The following is an 18,917-nucleotide window of genomic DNA, read 5'->3' on the forward strand; positions in this document are numbered from 1 at the left end:
TCCTTCCCTTCACGGAAGTTGATCCTTGTCTACTATCTAGTTAGTGATTTCCCCTCCTCATCCCTCCCCATCCTCGTAACCATTAAAGAATGCTTTTTTCTGTGTTTAAACCTTTTCTTGAGTTCTTATAATAATGGTCTCATACAATATTTGTTCCTCTGTGACTGACTTATTTCACTCAGCATAATGCCCTCCCCAGATTGATCCATGTTGTGAGACGTTTCACAGATTCATCATTGTTCTTTATCGTTGCATAGTATTCCATTTTGTGTATGCATAGTATTCCATTGTGTGTATGTACCATAATTTGTTCATCCATTAGTCTGATGATGAGTATTGAGGTTGTTTCCATCTTTTTGCTATTGTAAATAGTGCTGCAATGAACATGGGTGTGCATATGTCTATTCGAGTGATGACTCTTATTTCTCTCAAGTATATTCCTAGAAGTGGGATTGCTGGATTATATGATATTTCTATTTCTAGCTTTTTAAGGAAGCACCATATCGTTTTCCAAAGTGATTGTACCATTTTACATTCCCACTAGCGGTGCATAAGAGTTCCAGTCTCTCGACAACCTCTCCAACATTTGCTATTTTCTGTTTTTTGGGTTAGTGCTAGCCTTGTTGGGGAGAGATGGTATCTCATTGTAGTTTTGGTTTGCATTTCTCTAATGGCTAATGGTCATGAACATTTCCTCAGGTGTCTGTTAGCTGCCTGAATGTCTTCTTTGGTGAAGTGCCTGTTCATATCCTTTGCCAATTTTTTAATTGGATTATTGGTCTTTTTGTTGTTGAGGTGTTGCAGTATCTTGTAAATGTTAGAGATTAGATTCTTATCAGATATGTCATAGCCAAAAATATTTTCCCAGTGTGTAGGTTCTTCTTACTCTTTTAGTGAAGTCTTTTGATGAGCCTAAAGTGTTTCATTTTTAGGAGCTCCCAGTTATCTAGTTTCTCTTCTGGTGTTTGTGCATTGTTAGTTATTGTTTTTATGCTATTTGTGCCATGTATTAGGGCTCCTATCATTGTCCCTATTTTTTTTTCCATGCTCTTTATTGTGTTAGATTTTATATTTAGGTCTTTGACCTATCTTGAGTTAGTTTTTGTGTGTGGTGTGAGGTATGGGTACTGTTTCATTTTTTTGCAGATGGATATCTAGTTATGTCAGCACCATTTGTTAAAGAGATTGTCTTTTCCCCATTTAACAGACTTTGGGCCTTTGTCAAATATTAGCTGCTCCTAGGTGGATAGATTTATGTCTGGGTTCTCAATTCTGTTCCATTGGTCTATGTATCTGTTGTTGTACCAGTACCAGGCTGTTTTGACTGCTGTGGTGGTAGTGTGGGTGGGTGAGGCCCCTGCTTAAGGGGCAGGGCAGTGTCAAATGTCAAGAATCTGCAGCTCCCCATTGGCTTCTGCAGTTAAAAATGGGCTTCAGGTGTGTGCCCTGCTGTTTTATGCTAACAAGGACATGTGGTATTGTATCGGTCTACACAAGTCTGGACAGGGGTGAAGGGCATGAAAGTCTGTGGACCCCTTATGCCAGTGGCTGGGCGAAGGGGCAGGGCCTCCCGACCTGCCCTGAGTTCCCGGCTTAGGGCGTGTGGCAGTTGTTGAATAATACCTGACTGGCGTGGAACAGAGTGGAGTGGTGGGTGGATGAGGGGAAGGAAGCACTTCTCCACTGTGAAACTCTGGGGGGTAGGGGTTATTTTGCCCCTGTGTGTAGGTTAGACATTTGCACTTAACTTTTGCAGGTCCAATACCTCTTCCACCTGGCTGTGGAGGCGTTGTGCAGACTCGCCACCGTCTGGCCTCACCCAACCTGGCAACAGGCACTTCTCCGCTGCTTTTGAGTTGTCTCTCCTTCCCCCTGCTGTTCAGTTTGACTCTTCAGCTTTGTCTTTGATGATCAGGGCTCCTAGATTGTCATATATAGTTGATTCACTTGTTTTTTTGGGTCCTTGTTGTAAGAGGAAGAACAGGAAGCATCAGACTATTCTACCATCTTGGCCTTGCTTTTTTTTTTTTTTAAAATGGAAGAGGTAACAGCATGTTTGTATGCTTAAGTGAATGATCCAGTAGAGAGGGGACCACTGATGATGCAGAAAAGAGGGGCGGGTATTGCTAGAGGATATCCTTGAGTCCTTGAGGAGGTGAGAGAAGATGGGAACCAGTGCTCATGGAAGGGTTTGGCCTCTGTCTAAAACCAAAAACCAAACCCATTGCCATGGAGTGGATTCTGACTCATAGCGACTCCATAGGACAGAGTAGAACTGCCCCATAGGGTTTCCAGGGAGCAGATGGTAGATTTAAACTGCGGATCTTTTGGTTAGCAGTCAGCCTCTCAACCACTGCACCACCAGAGCCCTCTGTCTAACAGGAGGGAGAATCCATATTATTGTAGCTGTTCCCAAGGTTATAAGTGATATTTGTTGCCTCACTCCTCTACCACCTATTTTAGATTTCCCTAATCCTTGGCCAGTACTTCAGCTACTATAGGCTACTTGTCTGGTGGGATGGCCCAGATTTTTATCCCTGAAGGGACTGAACTCTTGGTTGCCTTGTCCTTTTCTGTTCTTGTTTGCTGCCATTACCCATTCATTGCTACCACCAGGCATGAAAGCACTGAGTATGTAACTACAATTACGGATTGAATTGTGTCCCCCCAAAATATGTGTTGTAAATCCTAATTCCTATACTTGTGGTTATAATCCCATTTGGGAATAGGTTTTTTGTTATGTTAATGAGGCAGTATTAGTGCAGGCTGTGTCTTGAATCAATCTCTTTTGAGATATGAAAGGAGCAGTTTAAGCAAGTAAACAGAGTTGGGGAAAGATAGATGCCATACCACCTGAAGATTACCAAGGAACTGAGAAACAGAAGTTGAGGAGAAACAAAGACTTTCCCCAGAGCCAACAGAAAGCCTTCTCCTGGAGCCTGCACCCTGAATTTGGACTTCTAGCCTCCTAAACTGTGGGAAAATAAATGTCTGTTTGTTAAAGCCACCCACTTGTGGTATTTCTGTTATAGCAGCACTAGATAACTAAGACAACTACCTACCTATACATCCTGGACCTTACCAGTTCCTTGAAAGATGGCCTGACTTCCACCTTCTGGTGACTAAAATCTATTTGCCTGAGGGCTTTCTTTGACTTCTGGAGCTTGCTCTGTTCCTGCAAATAGCAGGCTGGAAAAACAAAAAAAACTTGTTGCCTCGAGTGGATTCCAACTCATAGTGACTCTATAGGACAGCTGCCCCATAGGGTTTGCAAGGAGTGGCTGGTGGATTCATACTGCTGACTTTTTGGTTAGCAGCTGAATGCTTAACCACTGAACCACCAAGGCTCCCAGCAGGAAGTGATAGGGAATTAAGGCCTCTAGGAGCAGCCTTCACTGAAGACTAACGGATAAAATCCCAGCGCCCTTGCCCCTTGGGTGGGAGAACTCTGAAGTCTGTGTTCTACATTGATATCCAGAAGTCTCCAGCAAGATTAACTTTCATTTGCCTACAATGGCGACTTGCTTGATAACACAAAGTTTATGAGCTTCCTTCTATTCCCTTCCTCACATCCTCAGTCCTCTACCAGTGTTTTCCGGGATCACCTCCAAAGCCTTTTCTCAGAGCCTGTTTCTGAGAGAACCTAAGGAAGATGACTTAGCTCAGTTCCAGATATATTCCTGCATACCCCATTATATAGAAACAACCTCATGATAATTAGGATGATTGTCCCTGCCAGTACAGTAACTCTGTCTTTGCCTGATGGTTCTCTGACATGAAGAGCCCAAAGTGAAAAGGTGAGCTGTAACTTCAGGTTCATTGGAGCCTGTTTCATTGCAGAAACAGGAAGCCCAAGTTCTGCAAGTGGGTTACTGTGATGGTAAGATGGATCAGTTTTACTTGCTCCTTTTGGCTTCCAGTCCTGTGTATTATACCTGTGAGGAACATAGTACCATATATTAGCTGTTTGTTCAGTGCATATATCATATTTCTGGAGGACAGCACTGCAGCTCTGCAGGGTATTACCCTGGAGCTTGCACCTTAGATGAGCCTTTAATAGGTTACTCAAACATTCTGTTAGGCTGGCCACTTAAGGTGTTGTGGTTTATGGAGGACCAGTAGACCTGGTGGTCATGTACTCAGTCTCTATTAAGACCCAGTAGCATACCAGATGCTGCTTTTCAGGGACCTTCCTACAGTTCTCTTATTGGAGCTTGTCAGTGGCTACAGATGGCATCGTTTTGTATCATTGTTGTTGTTAGGTGCCTTCGAGTTGATTCTGACTCTTGGTGAACCCATGCACAACAGAATGAAATGTTGCCCTGTCCTGTACCATCTTCGCAATTGTTGCTATGTTTGAGCCTATTGTTGCAGCCACTGTGTCAGTCCATCTCATTGAGGGTCTTCTTCTTTTTCTCTGACCCGCTACTTTACCAAGCATGATGTCCTTCTCTGGGGATTGGTCCCACCTGATAACATGTACAAAAAGTGAGAAAAAGTCTCGCTATCCTTGCTTCTAAGGAGCATTCTGGCTGCACTTCTTCCAAGACAGATTTGTTCATTCTTCTGGCAGTCCATGGTATATTCAATATTCTTCACCAACACCATAATTCAAATACATCAATTCTTCTTTGGTCTTCCCTTATTTTTTTTATGTATCATAGATACCTCTAACTCTTTTGGTACGGCCCCAGTGTCAGGGCAGACTTCACTCCAGCCCAGACCTGCTACAGAGTCTTCTCCTATTCTAGGCTCCGCTGGAAGCTTTGAAGTCATCTGACAAATAGGTCAGAAGAGCAGCTCAAGTGCAGTATATGTTACCTCCAAAATCCAAAGAAGCTCACCAAGCAGAGTGCCGTATTCTTAGTGGTAGAGATTGCAAGGTACAATAACTTGTCTTTTACCTTAGAAGGGGATATACTACCATGCCCCAGAACACGTGAACACCTAAAAAGTTCACTTATACGTGGCAAGTCCTTGAATCCTTGTAGGGTTTATCTCGCATCCTCTGGCATACATGTGATTTACTAGAGCACTTAGCGTACTTACCACATCCTATTTACCAGATATGATCAGCTATCATTAATATAGTGTAGCAGTGGGATGTTCTGTGGAATATCAAGATCATCAGGTCCCTGTAGATTAATTGATGAATATAATCAAACAATGAATATAATATAATACTATGTGAGTAACAGTACCATATATCAGCAAAACAATGAATATATATTTCTACACGAACTATTTTTTATTCTTTTTACAGATGGGGATTGGAAAAATGCATTTGCCAGATCAACAGGTGCATATTAAGTATCAGAGTTTTTGTTGATCTGTTCCAGTTACAACGTCACATCTGACACAGCCTCTATGATTGGGGCTATGGCTTGGTTAGTTTTGCTATATTCTACCATCACCCACCATAATTCATTCATTTTTTGAAGTGGCCATAAAATGAATTGAACGGGATGATGAGGACCACTACCCCTGCATTGTTTGTGTCTTTGAGGGTCATTCCACTTGGCATCTGATAGTGCTCCTGATTTACTAGCTTGGCCTGATGTGAAAGAAGAGCAGTTTCAGAGGTCCACTTGGACCTTCTTACCATAATGACTTTTATTGTACAAGTCAGAGAACCAATGTAAGAGTTTTTCTAGCTCCTAGATATATCCATCCCAATTATGCACTTGGGGAACTGGGAACTGACCACAGAGTGGACCCATGTACTTACTAGACCCCGGTGTGATGAACTTGTGCCTGGACTCCATTTATAACTGGCTTTCACAGGCCCCCTCTCTAACTGGGAGACTGTGTTGTGATTTTGAACCACATGATATCAGTATCAGCACTATCTTGGACCTTGTATCTTTAGGAGGTGTGAGTATCCCTATTCCCCAGTGTATAGTTACTCTGGTAAATGGCTGCAGATTCCTTGGGGAAAAGAATTAGAATTTTTTTATATATATATTTGCGATGGTGGTGGTATGGGGTCCTTTCTCAAATAGACTCAAACTCCCCTACAATTAGTGGGTCTTGGATCAGAAAACTGACTCAGATCTGGAAACTGGGTGAGGAGTTGACACCAGCCTTCTTGCCGCTCTTATTTTTGTTTGATTATACAAATCAAACAATACGTTAGTCTACGTGTATCAGTCAAGCAATACCCTGTAACACATTATCATGCCCCTAGGAAGTTCATGGACAATTAACAGTCAATTTATGCCTGTGGGTCAGGGTACCCTGGCTGCAATTCTGGCCTTGTTGTCTTTTATGATAATTATATTCATCTTGCTTCTGAAGGTTAAGTGCCACCACTTGGCCTCTGCTATTCTGGAATCCTCTATCCCCATTGATACTGGTGAACCTAGTTCCATGGCAACATCCTTTACTATCAACCCTGACTTACAGAGAACAGCCATCATTGAGTCTTTTAACCAAGACTCTCCTCTCATCCCAGAAACATAGTTAGTGGTAGGTTCTCCAGTCTCATGTTAAAATTCATTCTAATTTTTCCACCTTTCTGAATCTACTGACCCTCTCCTCAACACTCTTTATCAAGACTTCGATATCTCCTCCTCATTTGCTGTTGGCTATAATTTGTGTCCAACCTTTAAAAAGCCATCTCATCAGCATATTAGGACTGGTTCCAGATGTCTTGTGTCATGGGAGAGTGCTTCCACATCAGTAAACTCTCCCTTATCTAGCTTTATATTCCAGCATCCTCTCACCACTTTCCAATACTCTTTCTCATACATGTTCCGCTGGCTCCTGCTAGTTCATATTGGTCGGTCCTGAAATTCTCTGGTGAGAATGCTGTTTCTTCCTAGATCACGGACTGTATTTCCCTACTTGGGCTGAGGCCTGGCCCCATAAGAGTTATTGGTTGGGAGACAACAAGAAGAGGTGGGGACAGACTGTGTGGAAGACGAGCATCATCTTACTAGGCATATCCCTCTTTGAGACCTTTGCATAGTCTCTGGACAAGGAGGGGCTGCTCTCCTCTAATAGTGGGGAGGAGGCAACTTTTTGCCAAATTGGAGGTGCTGGAGAATTTGAGAGCACAGGTTCTCAGTTACATATATCCAAATGTCTCCATCCTATGTCTCAAGGTCCTGCTCATTCCCAGTGAAGGTCCAGGTCCTGACTTTAGCATAAGAGATCTGTTGAGACTTTGCAACTCTGTCACCTTTACGTTTATATCCTGAGTCTGATTTTTAGCACAGTCTATTCTCCAACTGCAGGAGATGAGGGTCTTTTTAAATGCTGCTGTTGAGGTGATAGTTGTATGACCTAACCCTGAAATTCTGTCTTGAAATGTTCTAAGGCAGTTAGCAAAAGCCAGTCAACTCTACAATCCTTGTAATTGTCCCCATATTGTTTAAGTATTAGATCGATTGCATAACATAATGCTTTCCATTACACCAGTCCCTCATCTCAAGCCACCATGGCTAAGAATATTAGTGAGTGTGATGCCATAGCATACTTGAGGTTATCATCATCCCATTCACCACTCATAATGAGGCCCTGTTGCCAAGTGACTATGAGTGATCCAGTTTCAGAAAACACCAATGGGATTGCTTTCTGGGACCACTTTTAGACCATCTGTCTTAGTTTGGATTCCCCCAAAAGCAGAGTCTGAGTGCAGGTAATTTATTTGGAAAAAACCAGGAGTGAGGAAGCATGGAGACCGAGGCAGGGAAGGAAGAAAAGCCAACATAAAGGTGCTTAAGTGAGGTTTCAGCTGTAGGTGGCAGAAGCTGGATTCACTGAAAGTTCTTAGAAGTGCGTAGAATGCCTGTCAGAAATGCCTGTCTAAATGAAGGGAGTTGAGGCATCTGATAGACAGTATATGGGGATTGCTCCTAGGACTTTAACTTCCCCAGACTTCTGGACTGGGCAGGCTCCTATAGCTTTGGAGAAGGCTCTGAGTCAGGAAAGCAGAGAGATAAGGGGATTCTTGTCAGTGTGAATCTGTATAGAACTCTCCAGGTGTGATGCAGGGCTCTGGAAGCATCTTCCATGGCCAGCTATCTGCTCATTCAGGTTTGGGGGCCTGAGGGTTGCTTTAGGGATCAAGGAAACACAGGGTTTTTATAGGCTAGGCTTATTATTTGTCAAGCAGTACACTTCTTTCAACACTGCTTATACTTCCTGTCTGTTTGCTTCTAGTCAATACCACATGAAAGTATGCCCACCCAAAGATCACCTCTGGTATTTTGTTTTTTGTGCTCAGTCATCCCCTCTCTCCTTCATTTTTATAGTGGTTATCTTTATGTCAACTGAAACAATAGGCTTCAGTCAGAAGACAACACCCTTAACTAATTTTTGCAGAGAGGCAAGTTCTTTGGGACAATCTTATTTCCTTCTGTTAGGACACAGAAGCAGGTGGCTCTTCCACCTTTGAAGCCCCACGTTTCATTTCTTGGCTCTCAAGCCGACCAAAAAGAACTACCTTCCATCCTTCCTTGCCAGCTGGCTTTGGAGAAGGTCCTGAGGTGGAAAAGCAGAGATATGCTTAGCTCTCTTACTAACCTGTTGCCATCAAGTCGATTCCAACTCATAGTGACCCTGTAGGACAGAGGAGAACTGCCCCATACAGTTTCCAAGGAGTGGCTGATGGATTCGAAATGCTGACCTTTTGGTTAGCAGTTGGGCTTTTAAGCACAGTGATCTTGCTAAAAGTAGCAAAGACCAGGCAACGCTGACCAACATTCTGAGATTGTTAAACCGTTTTCCTAGAAATACAGGCTCAAAAAGCCTACCTTCCATGTTATCACAGGAAGCAGTATTATCAGGCATTTCCACAAAGCATTACAAAGGTTGCCACCTTCTTAGCCTGTATATCTGTGTCCTGGTAATAAAGCCAGTGCCATGTATTTTAGGTTTTTGTAGTGGTGGCACCCCACATTCAGTAATCAATTTCTCTACTTGTTAAGGGCCATCCTAAGGTGTTGTAACAAAGAGATTCCAAAACATAGTAGCTTAATAAAATAGAGGCAAGTGGTTCAGGGCGAACAGCACAGCTCTACCATCATCAATACATGCTTTAAAGGCTGTGCCTATCTTTGCCGTTTCTCAGACAGAAAAGGAGGAGTCCAGGGCAAGCGTCTTCAGGGTGATGTCTCAGACTTTGCATACCCAAATTCCCCTCATATTTCATTGCCCTTAGTCACTTAGCCACACAACCTAGCTGCAGGGGAGAAGAGGGAAATGTAGTCTGTAGCTGAGTCAACTCTTTTACTAAAGGGAAGAAGATGATGAATACTGGGGACAGTTAACAATCTCTGCCATATTAACTGAACCAATCACAGTTTCTGATGGGGAGTTAATGATTTGAGAACCAGAAAGGTAGTTCATAGAGAGTAGCTGAATTACACTGGTGATAGATTACTAGAAAAGGCAAACAGGAAATCAGCCTGCCTAGGAGGTGACAAGATAATCTGCTTGCCAGGGCTCTCTTGGATCCTGAAAGATATTCCAGTTTCAATCTCCATGAAACTTGACTTCCTTTAGTTCCTGTGAAGCCTGACCTGCAGGCTAAGATTCCCATTTTCCTTGTACTTACATCTGTTCTTGTAATAACCTCCCTGGTACTTGAGCTGACCTGTACAAACTGTTGTTCCCTGTAATAAAAAGAGCCTCCCACATTAAGTCACTGTTCCTAAAAATCCAGTAATGAAACAGTATTGAGTGCCGTCCACCAGTAAGTCATGGTGCTACAAAGAGATTAAAGATTCAGTCCCAGCCCCTTGTGTGTTATTTGCATGCCCTTTATGAAATACCACATTCATGAATATGCATAAGTGATTTAATGCCTCAACTTATTCTGCAGAGAAAAAGGAAAAAGCACGCCCAATAGGGGTACTTTGGAGCCTTGGTGGCGCAGTGGTTAAGAGCTATGGCTGCTAACCAAAAGATCGGCAGTTCAAATCCACCGGCCGCTCCTTGGAAACCCTATGGGGCAGTTCTACTCTGTCCTATAGGGTCGCTATGAGTAGAAATCGACTCAATGGCGACAGGTATAGAGGTACTTTACTTAGTATCTTAGACATTTAATTGCTTAAAAATTAAAATCAGGGCCTGCTAATGTTGGGTATCTGGTAAACTTTTTATATCATTTTATGCTAATAATGTTATAAACTTAGAAACAATATATATTCCATTTCATAATACTATATATTTAAATACTTTTATTTATACAGTTTAAGAAATGGCTTAGTTTTGATGGTGCTAAAATAGGAAATCCTGAGAGATTTACATCTGGCTCATTGGCTGGTGTAACTGCCCAGACCTGTGTTTACCCGTGGAGGTATGTATTATAATAAAATTTTCACTAAAGTCATGCTTCTAGTGCAAATTATAACTCTTTGTAAATGAATCCCAAATCAGAATTTTGTGCAATAAACTGATATTTACAGCTATAGGATTTAAATCTCATATCAAGTGTCGGTTGGCGTGAGTAGACATTTTTTCTTTAAGACAAGGGTAATATTGTAGATGTACCAAGAAGATAAACAGTTTTCTTGACTGATTGTTTCATTGCTTGATAAAACCACTAACTCACTTATCAGGCAAATTCATATTATGCACCCACTGAGTTTAAGGTATGTTGCTAGGTGCTATGGGAGATCCAGAGAAGAGTCAGACATGGATCTTGATCATGGAACTTATAGTCTAGAAGGGGAGATATGACAGATGCATTGATACTGATGATCCAAAATGGAAGATGTAAATTCTAGAAGAAAAGTAAATATGAAGTTCTATGGAAATTCAGAGGGGGGAGAAATTATTTCAAGCTAGGGATTTCTTGAGAGACATGAATAGAATGTGTGAGCGTGGCTTAGAATTTGGAAACGCAGATATGATGATGAAGGAGATTTCAGATGGAGATAACAGCAAAGGAATGGAGGTTAAAAAAAAAAGTATTTAGGTTTGGACTGGACAATGGCATAATAGCCATTTATTGTAGGTAAGGGGTTGGGGCCAGATCGGAAAGGTTTTTTGAATGCAGTTTTAAGAGTTTAATTTTAATTTCTTAAAAATACGAAGCCGTTAAAGACTTTGGAGCAAGAAGCATGATCTTTATAAAATGTCTTAGAGTGGAGAGACTAGAGAGATGGGAAGACTAAATACAAGATTATTGCCATCATTCAGGGAAGTGATAAGACTTGAAATGATAGTGGCTAGGGAAAACTGGAGGAGCCAGTGGTTAACACACTCAGCTACTAACTGAAAGGTAGGTAGTTCGAACCCACCAGCCGCTCCATGGGTGTAAGATGTGGTAGTCTGCTTCCGTAAAGATTTATAGCCTTGGTAACCCTATGGGGCAGTTCTACCCTGTCCTGTAGGGTTGCTATGAGTTGGAATGGACTTGACGGCAATGGTAGGGGAAGCTGACTCATGTTAGAGCTGTAGTGAGAACTGACAGAACTTGACAGGTGGGAAGCAGGAGAAGGGGAGAAGAAGAAGATGAAGCTCTATCTGGGATCTGTGCCTGAGTGTTTGAAAGAGTTATGGCTGAGTTATATCTCTAACAGAAGCAGAAAATGGAGGAAGTAAGCTGGACTCTGGGAGATGATGAGTTCAGGTTTGCGTATATTTAATTTGAGTTGTTGGTGGGACAACTGAGTTATGATTGTCAGCAGACAGTTGTAAAATGTGATACTCAGACTTGAGAGATTTCAAATCTTGATGTGTCACGTGCAGAAAGATGTTAGTTGAAGCCATGAGATTGCCTAAGAATAAAATAAACCAGACTCAAACCCTCTTCCATCAAGTTGATTCGGACTCATAGCGACCCCATAGGGTTTCCAAGGCTGTAAATCTCTGTGGAAGAAGACTGCCACATCTTTCTTCTGCTGTTTTGAACCGCTGACCTTTTGGTTAGTGGTTGATCGCTTTAACCACTGCTCCACCAGGGCTCCTTCAACAAAAAGCAAAACGTTTAAAAAAATACTGAGAATAAAACATTTGAGAAGTCCTAAATTTAGGAAGAGGAGAAAAACATGCCAGTGAAGCAGACAGAGAAGATTTACTAAGGTAAGCAGCAAGTGCACTACCCTGAAGAGGGCAGAGAGTTTTAAGAATGGGGCTATCCAAAGTGTCTGGTCCTGCAAAGAAATCCGTAAAATAAATAGCTTCCTACTGACTATTCAGAGGCAGCCCCATCGAGATACACAGTTTGCCCAATCAAGACAAAGCTTATACTTTTTTATCTTGGCTGTTTTCAAGAGTCATTTCTCCAAGCACAGGGAAACCCCATGTATTTCAGAGTAGAACTGCTTCATAGGGTTTTCATGGCTGTGATCTTTTGGAAGCAGCACCCTTAAGTTAAATTAATGATAATTAAAAAAACAAGGAGTGAGGCTCTGTTAGGAGAATTACATTGGGCACAGGAATATTGATCATGGACAGCCTATTAGAGCCTACTATTGTTCTTATAGCCCCTGTCATGAGCACAAAATAGACCCAAATCACATTATATTAGTTTCTAGGTCTCACTGTTACTACAGTTCCCAGAGTATGTATTTTAAGCATATATATGTTTTTTACATAATGATTCTTCACTTTAACATGAACATATATTTTTTCTTAGATTGAATTTTCTCTCTGGTCACTTTATTTTGAAGCAATAATGTTGTCTCAGATGGATTTGTTTGAGAACATGTTGCCTTACAGCACATCGAAGAAGTTTGAGTTTCTATATCAATCAAAGCTATAGTGATTGATTTTATTATATTGTTTGAATAATTTAAAAAACTCTGTACTATATCTGTTGTTTATAATGTCAATTAGTGAGAAGTCAAAAGTATGTTTACGATTTCTCTTTTTTTATTTCTATGATAATTAGTAAATGTTGTGAAATAATGCAACTCATCAGATTGTTAGATGAGTTGGGTGAATCTGATCAATATATTTTTACTATATTCTTTCACATTTAGGTTCTAAAGACCAGATTGGCTGTAAGTCAAACTAGACAGTATTCAGGCATGGTTGATTGTGGCAAGAAGCTTCTGAAACAAGGTGTCAGAAAGTTTTTCAAAGGTTATATTCTGAACTTGGTAGGCATTATACCTTATGCAGGCATAGATCTTGCTGTTTATGAGGTAAGTTTATTCTCATAATAGGACATTATGTATTAGATTTGAAAATATGGCACAATAACAGTTTTTTAGTCTCAAAATCTGGTTGTAAATTACTTTTCATAAAGTAGCTTCTAATTAAGAAATGAATTGAATGGTTTTATTTGACTTTTCATTTTTTTGTGTTGGGAGTCTGGTTTTCTAACAGTAATTTTTGTTTGGTGGGTTTTTTTTCATAAATTATATTTTGGTAATAATAATTATGGACCTAAATTCTGATAAAATAGTGGTTTTCAACCCAGGCTACATATCAGAATCACCTGTGGATCTTAAAAAAAAAAAAAAAAAAAAAGAATTCTAGGGCCACATCCTGAGACATTCTGATTGAATTAGTCTGGGGAGAGGCTTGGGATTCATCTTTTTTAATACCCCAGGAGACAATGTACAGCTAAGATTGAGAAAACTAAGATATTATTACATAGTTGTGAAAATTAAGAATCAAGAAGAGGAGTAACGGAGAGGAATGGAGGCAGCATGGAAATAGGGAAAAATACTAATACTGATCAAGCCGGACTCTAGTTTACTCCCCTTTTGACCAGTTATTTCATTTTATGACCACATATCCATTTCAGACAGACCATCTTAACAACATATGCCCCTTGGTTATAAGAACTAGGTGAGAGTGTGTGATTAGAATAGCCCAAATTCATTCTCAACACAGGAACGGCAACTCTCTGGGCATAGGCACCGTGATATTTTTGGCAAGTGGTGTCACCATCATGTGAAAGATAGCCTTTCATTGATCACATTTAAAAATATGCTTATATTTTTTGTATAAGTGTAAAATATTAAGTATTACAGCATGCATTTCTTTTCCTTTTTTTTTTTTTCCTTGCTTCTGTGATCTTATTAAAGTAAGTCAGTTGCTGTTGTTTAGGTTGGGCTTCTTCCATTCTTTCATTTGTATAGTTCAATATCTTGCTCTCATACCAGACTGATACCACACATTTCTTTCTCTGTTGTTGCATGATTGTAATAAATGCATACTGAGTAAAGACATCTTGAAATTTACTTTTTCAAAGCATCAAATTACACATTTTACAGTAATTGTCCCACTGTATAAGGGTAAAGTGGCTATCTTTAATAACATGAAAAGTTCTAAAAGCACTCAGTGATTATATAAAAGTTGTGATAAAGTTTGATAATGTTTTAAACCAAGTATTTCTGAAATAATTTCTCCCAGCCATTTTTATTCAAGGGAAAGAAAATCTGGAAAGGTGAATCTTTCTTAAAAGTTGATAAGATGTGGTTTTGTCAGCCTAGAATGGATTGTGCAGATGTCCTCTCCACAATATTCTGTTAACACCTCTGAGAATCTCCAGAATTTTGTTTGGGTCTTTGAATATTATTACAAACCAAACCAAACAAACAAAACACACACAGAGACACAAACATAGGAGGACCAGAATGAAGTTGTATGAGTTTGTTTATTTGAAAATATCTGTGGACCTTCTCCCCTTCTGTATAGCTCGGAGTGGGGATCAATCTTTCGTAAAGATTTTGGAAAGAACACTGTTATTGAAATCAAGTGACAAAGCTTGACTTTCATTTATAAGCTTTGTAACTGGTCCAGATAACTGAGTCTCTCTGACTTAGGTTCCTCATTTATGAAATTTATCAAATGGAACAACAATATTGACCTGTCAAGTTTTTGTAGGGGTTAAATGAGATAACTTCTGTGGAAATTCTCAGTATATACTTTCATAAAGAAATTGCTCAAGAAGTTGAAAGGGAGTGAACAAAGACTAACAGTAGTTAAAGGATATTTACTACTTTCTTCTCTGCCAGCTTTTGAAGAATTATTGGCTAGAACATTATGCAGAAGGCTCCATAGACCCTGGGATAATGATTTTGTTGGGATGTTGTACATTGTGTAACACTTGTGGTCAGTTAGCCAGCTTCCATCTGAACCTAATTAGCACTCGAATGCAGACTCAAGGTGAGATGTTTTTTGTTTGTTTAATGAAGTAATAATAACTAAGTTAAAAAGCATGTTTTAAATGAGTAGAAATTAATGATTTCAAAATCAGAAAAACTGTAGAAATGATAAATAAATCAAAAGCTAAATCTTTGATTTTTAAAGCATGAATCTTGAATTTATGTTTTATTGACTAGAACCGTTTGTAGTTTATAGATTTTAGTTCTTCTCCCAAGTTCTTGTTGGAACTCTCCACATTTCCTTCAGTTACTGATGGTCTCTTTAAGGAGGTTGCGATTAGGATGTACCATGTACTATGTACAGAAAAGATTTTGCTTTCTTCAGATTGAATCAATAGTTACTCATTTGTGAACATGTAACTTTCCCCCATTTCAATTTGTGAAATTGAACTCAATTATTTTGTGTTCTGATCAACTTAGGGAAGAGATATTAAGCAGTAAGAAAGGATATCTGTTTTGCTTCTTTCAGATTGAAATGTTAGTAATTTAGATTTTAAGAAAATACCTTTATCACCTTTCAAGGAAAAAAAAAAAAAAAAACACAGCCCATATAATCCCATTATTATCTTCCTGAGTAAAATATTTAAGAAGTCATGTGGTAAGTGATATTTTTCTACATTCTTCTCTTTCTGTTTTTAGTTAGTATTTTAAATTTAATTTATATTGTAATTCAGGTGGAGAATCTCTCTATCCATCCAATCACCCATCCATCCTTCTATCAAACTATGTCATACCCAGTTCCAAAAGCTCCTTTGAGGTCTGTTATGAAAGACCTTTAAGTACTTCTGTGATGACGTGTCTAGCCACTAGTATCACATAGCTATCAAAAGCTTGAAATGTTGCTAGTGCATCTGAGAAACTTGAGTTTTTAGTTTTATTTAATTTTAGTAATTAACATTTAAGAAACCCTGGTGGCACAATGGTTAAGTGCTCAGCATCTAACCAAAAGGTTGACAGTTTGAACCCACCTGTTGGCTCTGTGGGAGAAAGACCTGGCAATCTGTTTCTGTAAAGATTACAGCCAATAAAACCCTATGGGGGAGTTCTCCTCTGTCACGTGGGGTTGCTTTGAGTTGGAATTGGCTCAACCGTACCAATAAAAAAAATTTAAATTTAAAATTAAATTTAAATAGATGTAAGTGTCTAGTGGCTACCATATTAGATAGCACAGGACTGTTCTATGAGGGAGAGAGCGGTATACTCTGAAGTAATTTGGATCTCTGTAAATTCTCATTTATCATTGGAGTGTCTTAATGCATACCGATTAAATATTGAATTATACTGATTTTTTCCTCATTATATAGCCCAGGTGGAAGGAGGACCAACACCTTCTATGATTCATCTCATTCAAGAAATACATCGCAGAGATGGAAAAAGGGGATTTTTCAGGGGTGTTACCCTAAACCTCATAAAAGTGCTTCCTGCAGTAGGCATCAGCTGTGTGGTTTATGAAAAAGTGAAATCCCATTTTGGATTAACCTAAAAGTGAAATATTGAATTGTTGTCATTGCCACAATCACTTAATTGTGTCATAAAACCTGGGTTGTAAAGAAATATTTATCTTTCCATAAAAGGAAAGACAGTATCAAATAATTGTTAAATCATTTTCTCTTTATTTTATATATTACAATATCTATAAATTATCATTTTGATAAAGTTCTTTAGTAACTTAAAATCCTTAATATCTGCAGAATTCCCACTTTTCTCCCTTGAATCTGACTTGAAATTTGTTTTTGATTGGATTTATACATACCATACAGTAACATTATCAGTCATTTGGTCAGTTGTCACAGGTTATGCTAACCTTTTTGTATTTAAACACTTTGTTTAAAAAGCTGAGCTTGAAATGTTTTATACACTAAAAGAAAAATCAGTGCATTTAAAATTGATTTTATATCAAACAATCAGTCTCTGTTTCTCTTCTTTAAGCAAAATGGAAAGTTTTTATAGTTTTATAAATCCTTCTGTCAGATTGTGGATAGGATAATAACATATTTCTTTCTTCTCTGGGCACTTTTATTTATACATACAGTTGGCTCATTTTGATTCTTGCTATTTTTCAGCTTTTATGAGGAAGTCAGCATTGAGAACACATCAGCATTGGACAAATTTTCTTTTGTCTTCTGGTTGAGATGAATTTTAAGTTAAATTCATTATTTCATACTTATTGAAGCAGTTTGTATTTCAGATTAGGAGTTGGTTGAGTTAACCCTTTGGAATCCCAAATATCTGCTCCTAGCTTTTATGAAAAAATGAATCGTATTCTCTGCTGGAATTAAGTAAAAGTGTGGTGAGATAATGGCAATGGGCTGGTTGGCCACAAATAGGCATCAAATGAAGAACTGCCTAATGAAACTGACTAAAGTCCAGGGTTTGATCTTCAGCCTTGCCAAACTAAAAACTTGACTTTTTCATTACTTCTGAAATTATAGTTTCTTGGTGGTTGATTAATTAAAATTACTCTGAAGGCTACGATAGAGATCACAATGCAAAGCTATTTCCTTTTAGTAGAGCTTAATACTTTCCATTAACCAGAATACTTCCATACCTTTTCCAGGGCTTACCTTTTCCTGGTATCAGGATACTTGGGAAACCAAATAAGTAATGAGAAGATTGATGTGGAATTAAAACAAAGAGAGGAAGATATTTTTTTGAGGAATGTTTTACTCAGGGCCCTCACAAGTAAAGTGGGAAAAGTTGGGAGGGGAGCTGAGACCTGAAGCAAGAGAGAAGAGAGAATTGTGGCACTTGAGCTCAACTAAGCCACAGACCACAGGAAGGGAAAAAGGCAAATCTCATGTAAATTCTGGCAGCGCATGTGTAAGAAACTTGAGTAATGGTGGTGGTTGTACACATAGATTTTTTTTAAATGTAAATATACATGCAACAAAACATTTGCCATTTCAACATTCTTCTCATGTGCAGTTCTGTGATACTATATTTATCATGTTTTTCAACCATCACCATCATCTGTTTCCAAATTTTTCCATCACCCTTAACAGAAGCTCAGCAATGAGTCCCCCTTTTCTCTTCTCTCCTGTGCACCCTGGTACCCATTACCCATTGCTGGTGAGTCAATTCTGACTCATAGCGACCCTATAGGGCAGAGTAGAACTGTAATCTTCACGTAAGCGGACTGCCACATCTCTCTCCCACACAGCCTCTGTGAGTTTGAACCACCGATCTTTCAGTTTGCAGCTGAACTCATAACCGTGCCACCACGGCTCCTCCACTCCTCGTAACCACTAATAAACTTTGGTCTGTATACACTTGCCTGTTGTATATATTTCATATAAGTGGGATCATACAACATTTGTCCTTTTGTGACTAACTAATTTCACTCAGCATGTTTTCAAGGTTCATCCATATTGTGGCATGTATCAGGACTTCATTTCTCTTTATGGCTGAGTAATATTCTATTGTATGTATGTACCACATTTTATTTATCCATTCATCTGTTGATGGACATTTAGACTGTCCACCTTTAGGCAATTGTGAATAGTGCTGCAGTGAACATTGGTATACAAATATCTATTTGTGTTCTTGCTTTCAGTTCTTTTGGGTATATACCTAGGAGTGGAATTACTAGATCATATTGTAATACTATGTTTAACTTTTTGAGGAACCACCAAAATGTTTTCCACAGTGGCTATACCATTTTACAATCCCACTGGCAATGGATGAGGGTTCCAACTTTTCCACATTCTCACTAGTATTTTTGTTTTCCTTTTTTTAAATCATAGCCTTCTTAGTGGGTATGAAGTGATATCTCATTGTTGTTCTCAATTGCATTTCCCAAATGACTGATGACGTTGGGCATCTTTTCATGGGCGTGTTGGT

General features: G+C 39.3%; 1 protein-coding gene across 1 annotated transcript in view; it reads left to right on the top strand.

Moving 5' to 3' along the window:
* Positions 1-13,127, top strand: part of LOC101357509 (calcium-binding mitochondrial carrier protein SCaMC-1-like) — a 111,155-nt gene extending 98,028 nt beyond the window's left edge. Inside the window, exons 6-7 of the mRNA XM_023742204.1 lie at positions 10,200-10,306; positions 12,939-13,127. Of these exons, the coding sequence (XP_023597972.1) occupies positions 10,200-10,306; positions 12,939-12,945 (114 nt within the window). The 3' untranslated portion in view covers positions 12,946-13,127. The remainder of the gene's footprint in view (positions 1-10,199; positions 10,307-12,938) is intronic.
* The last annotated feature ends 5,790 nt before the right edge of the window (positions 13,128-18,917 follow it).

The sequence above is a fragment of the Trichechus manatus genome, unplaced genomic scaffold (genome assembly GCF_000243295.1).
Source record: "Trichechus manatus latirostris isolate Lorelei unplaced genomic scaffold, TriManLat1.0 scaffold00204, whole genome shotgun sequence".
Classification (NCBI taxonomy): domain Eukaryota; kingdom Metazoa; phylum Chordata; class Mammalia; order Sirenia; family Trichechidae; genus Trichechus; species Trichechus manatus.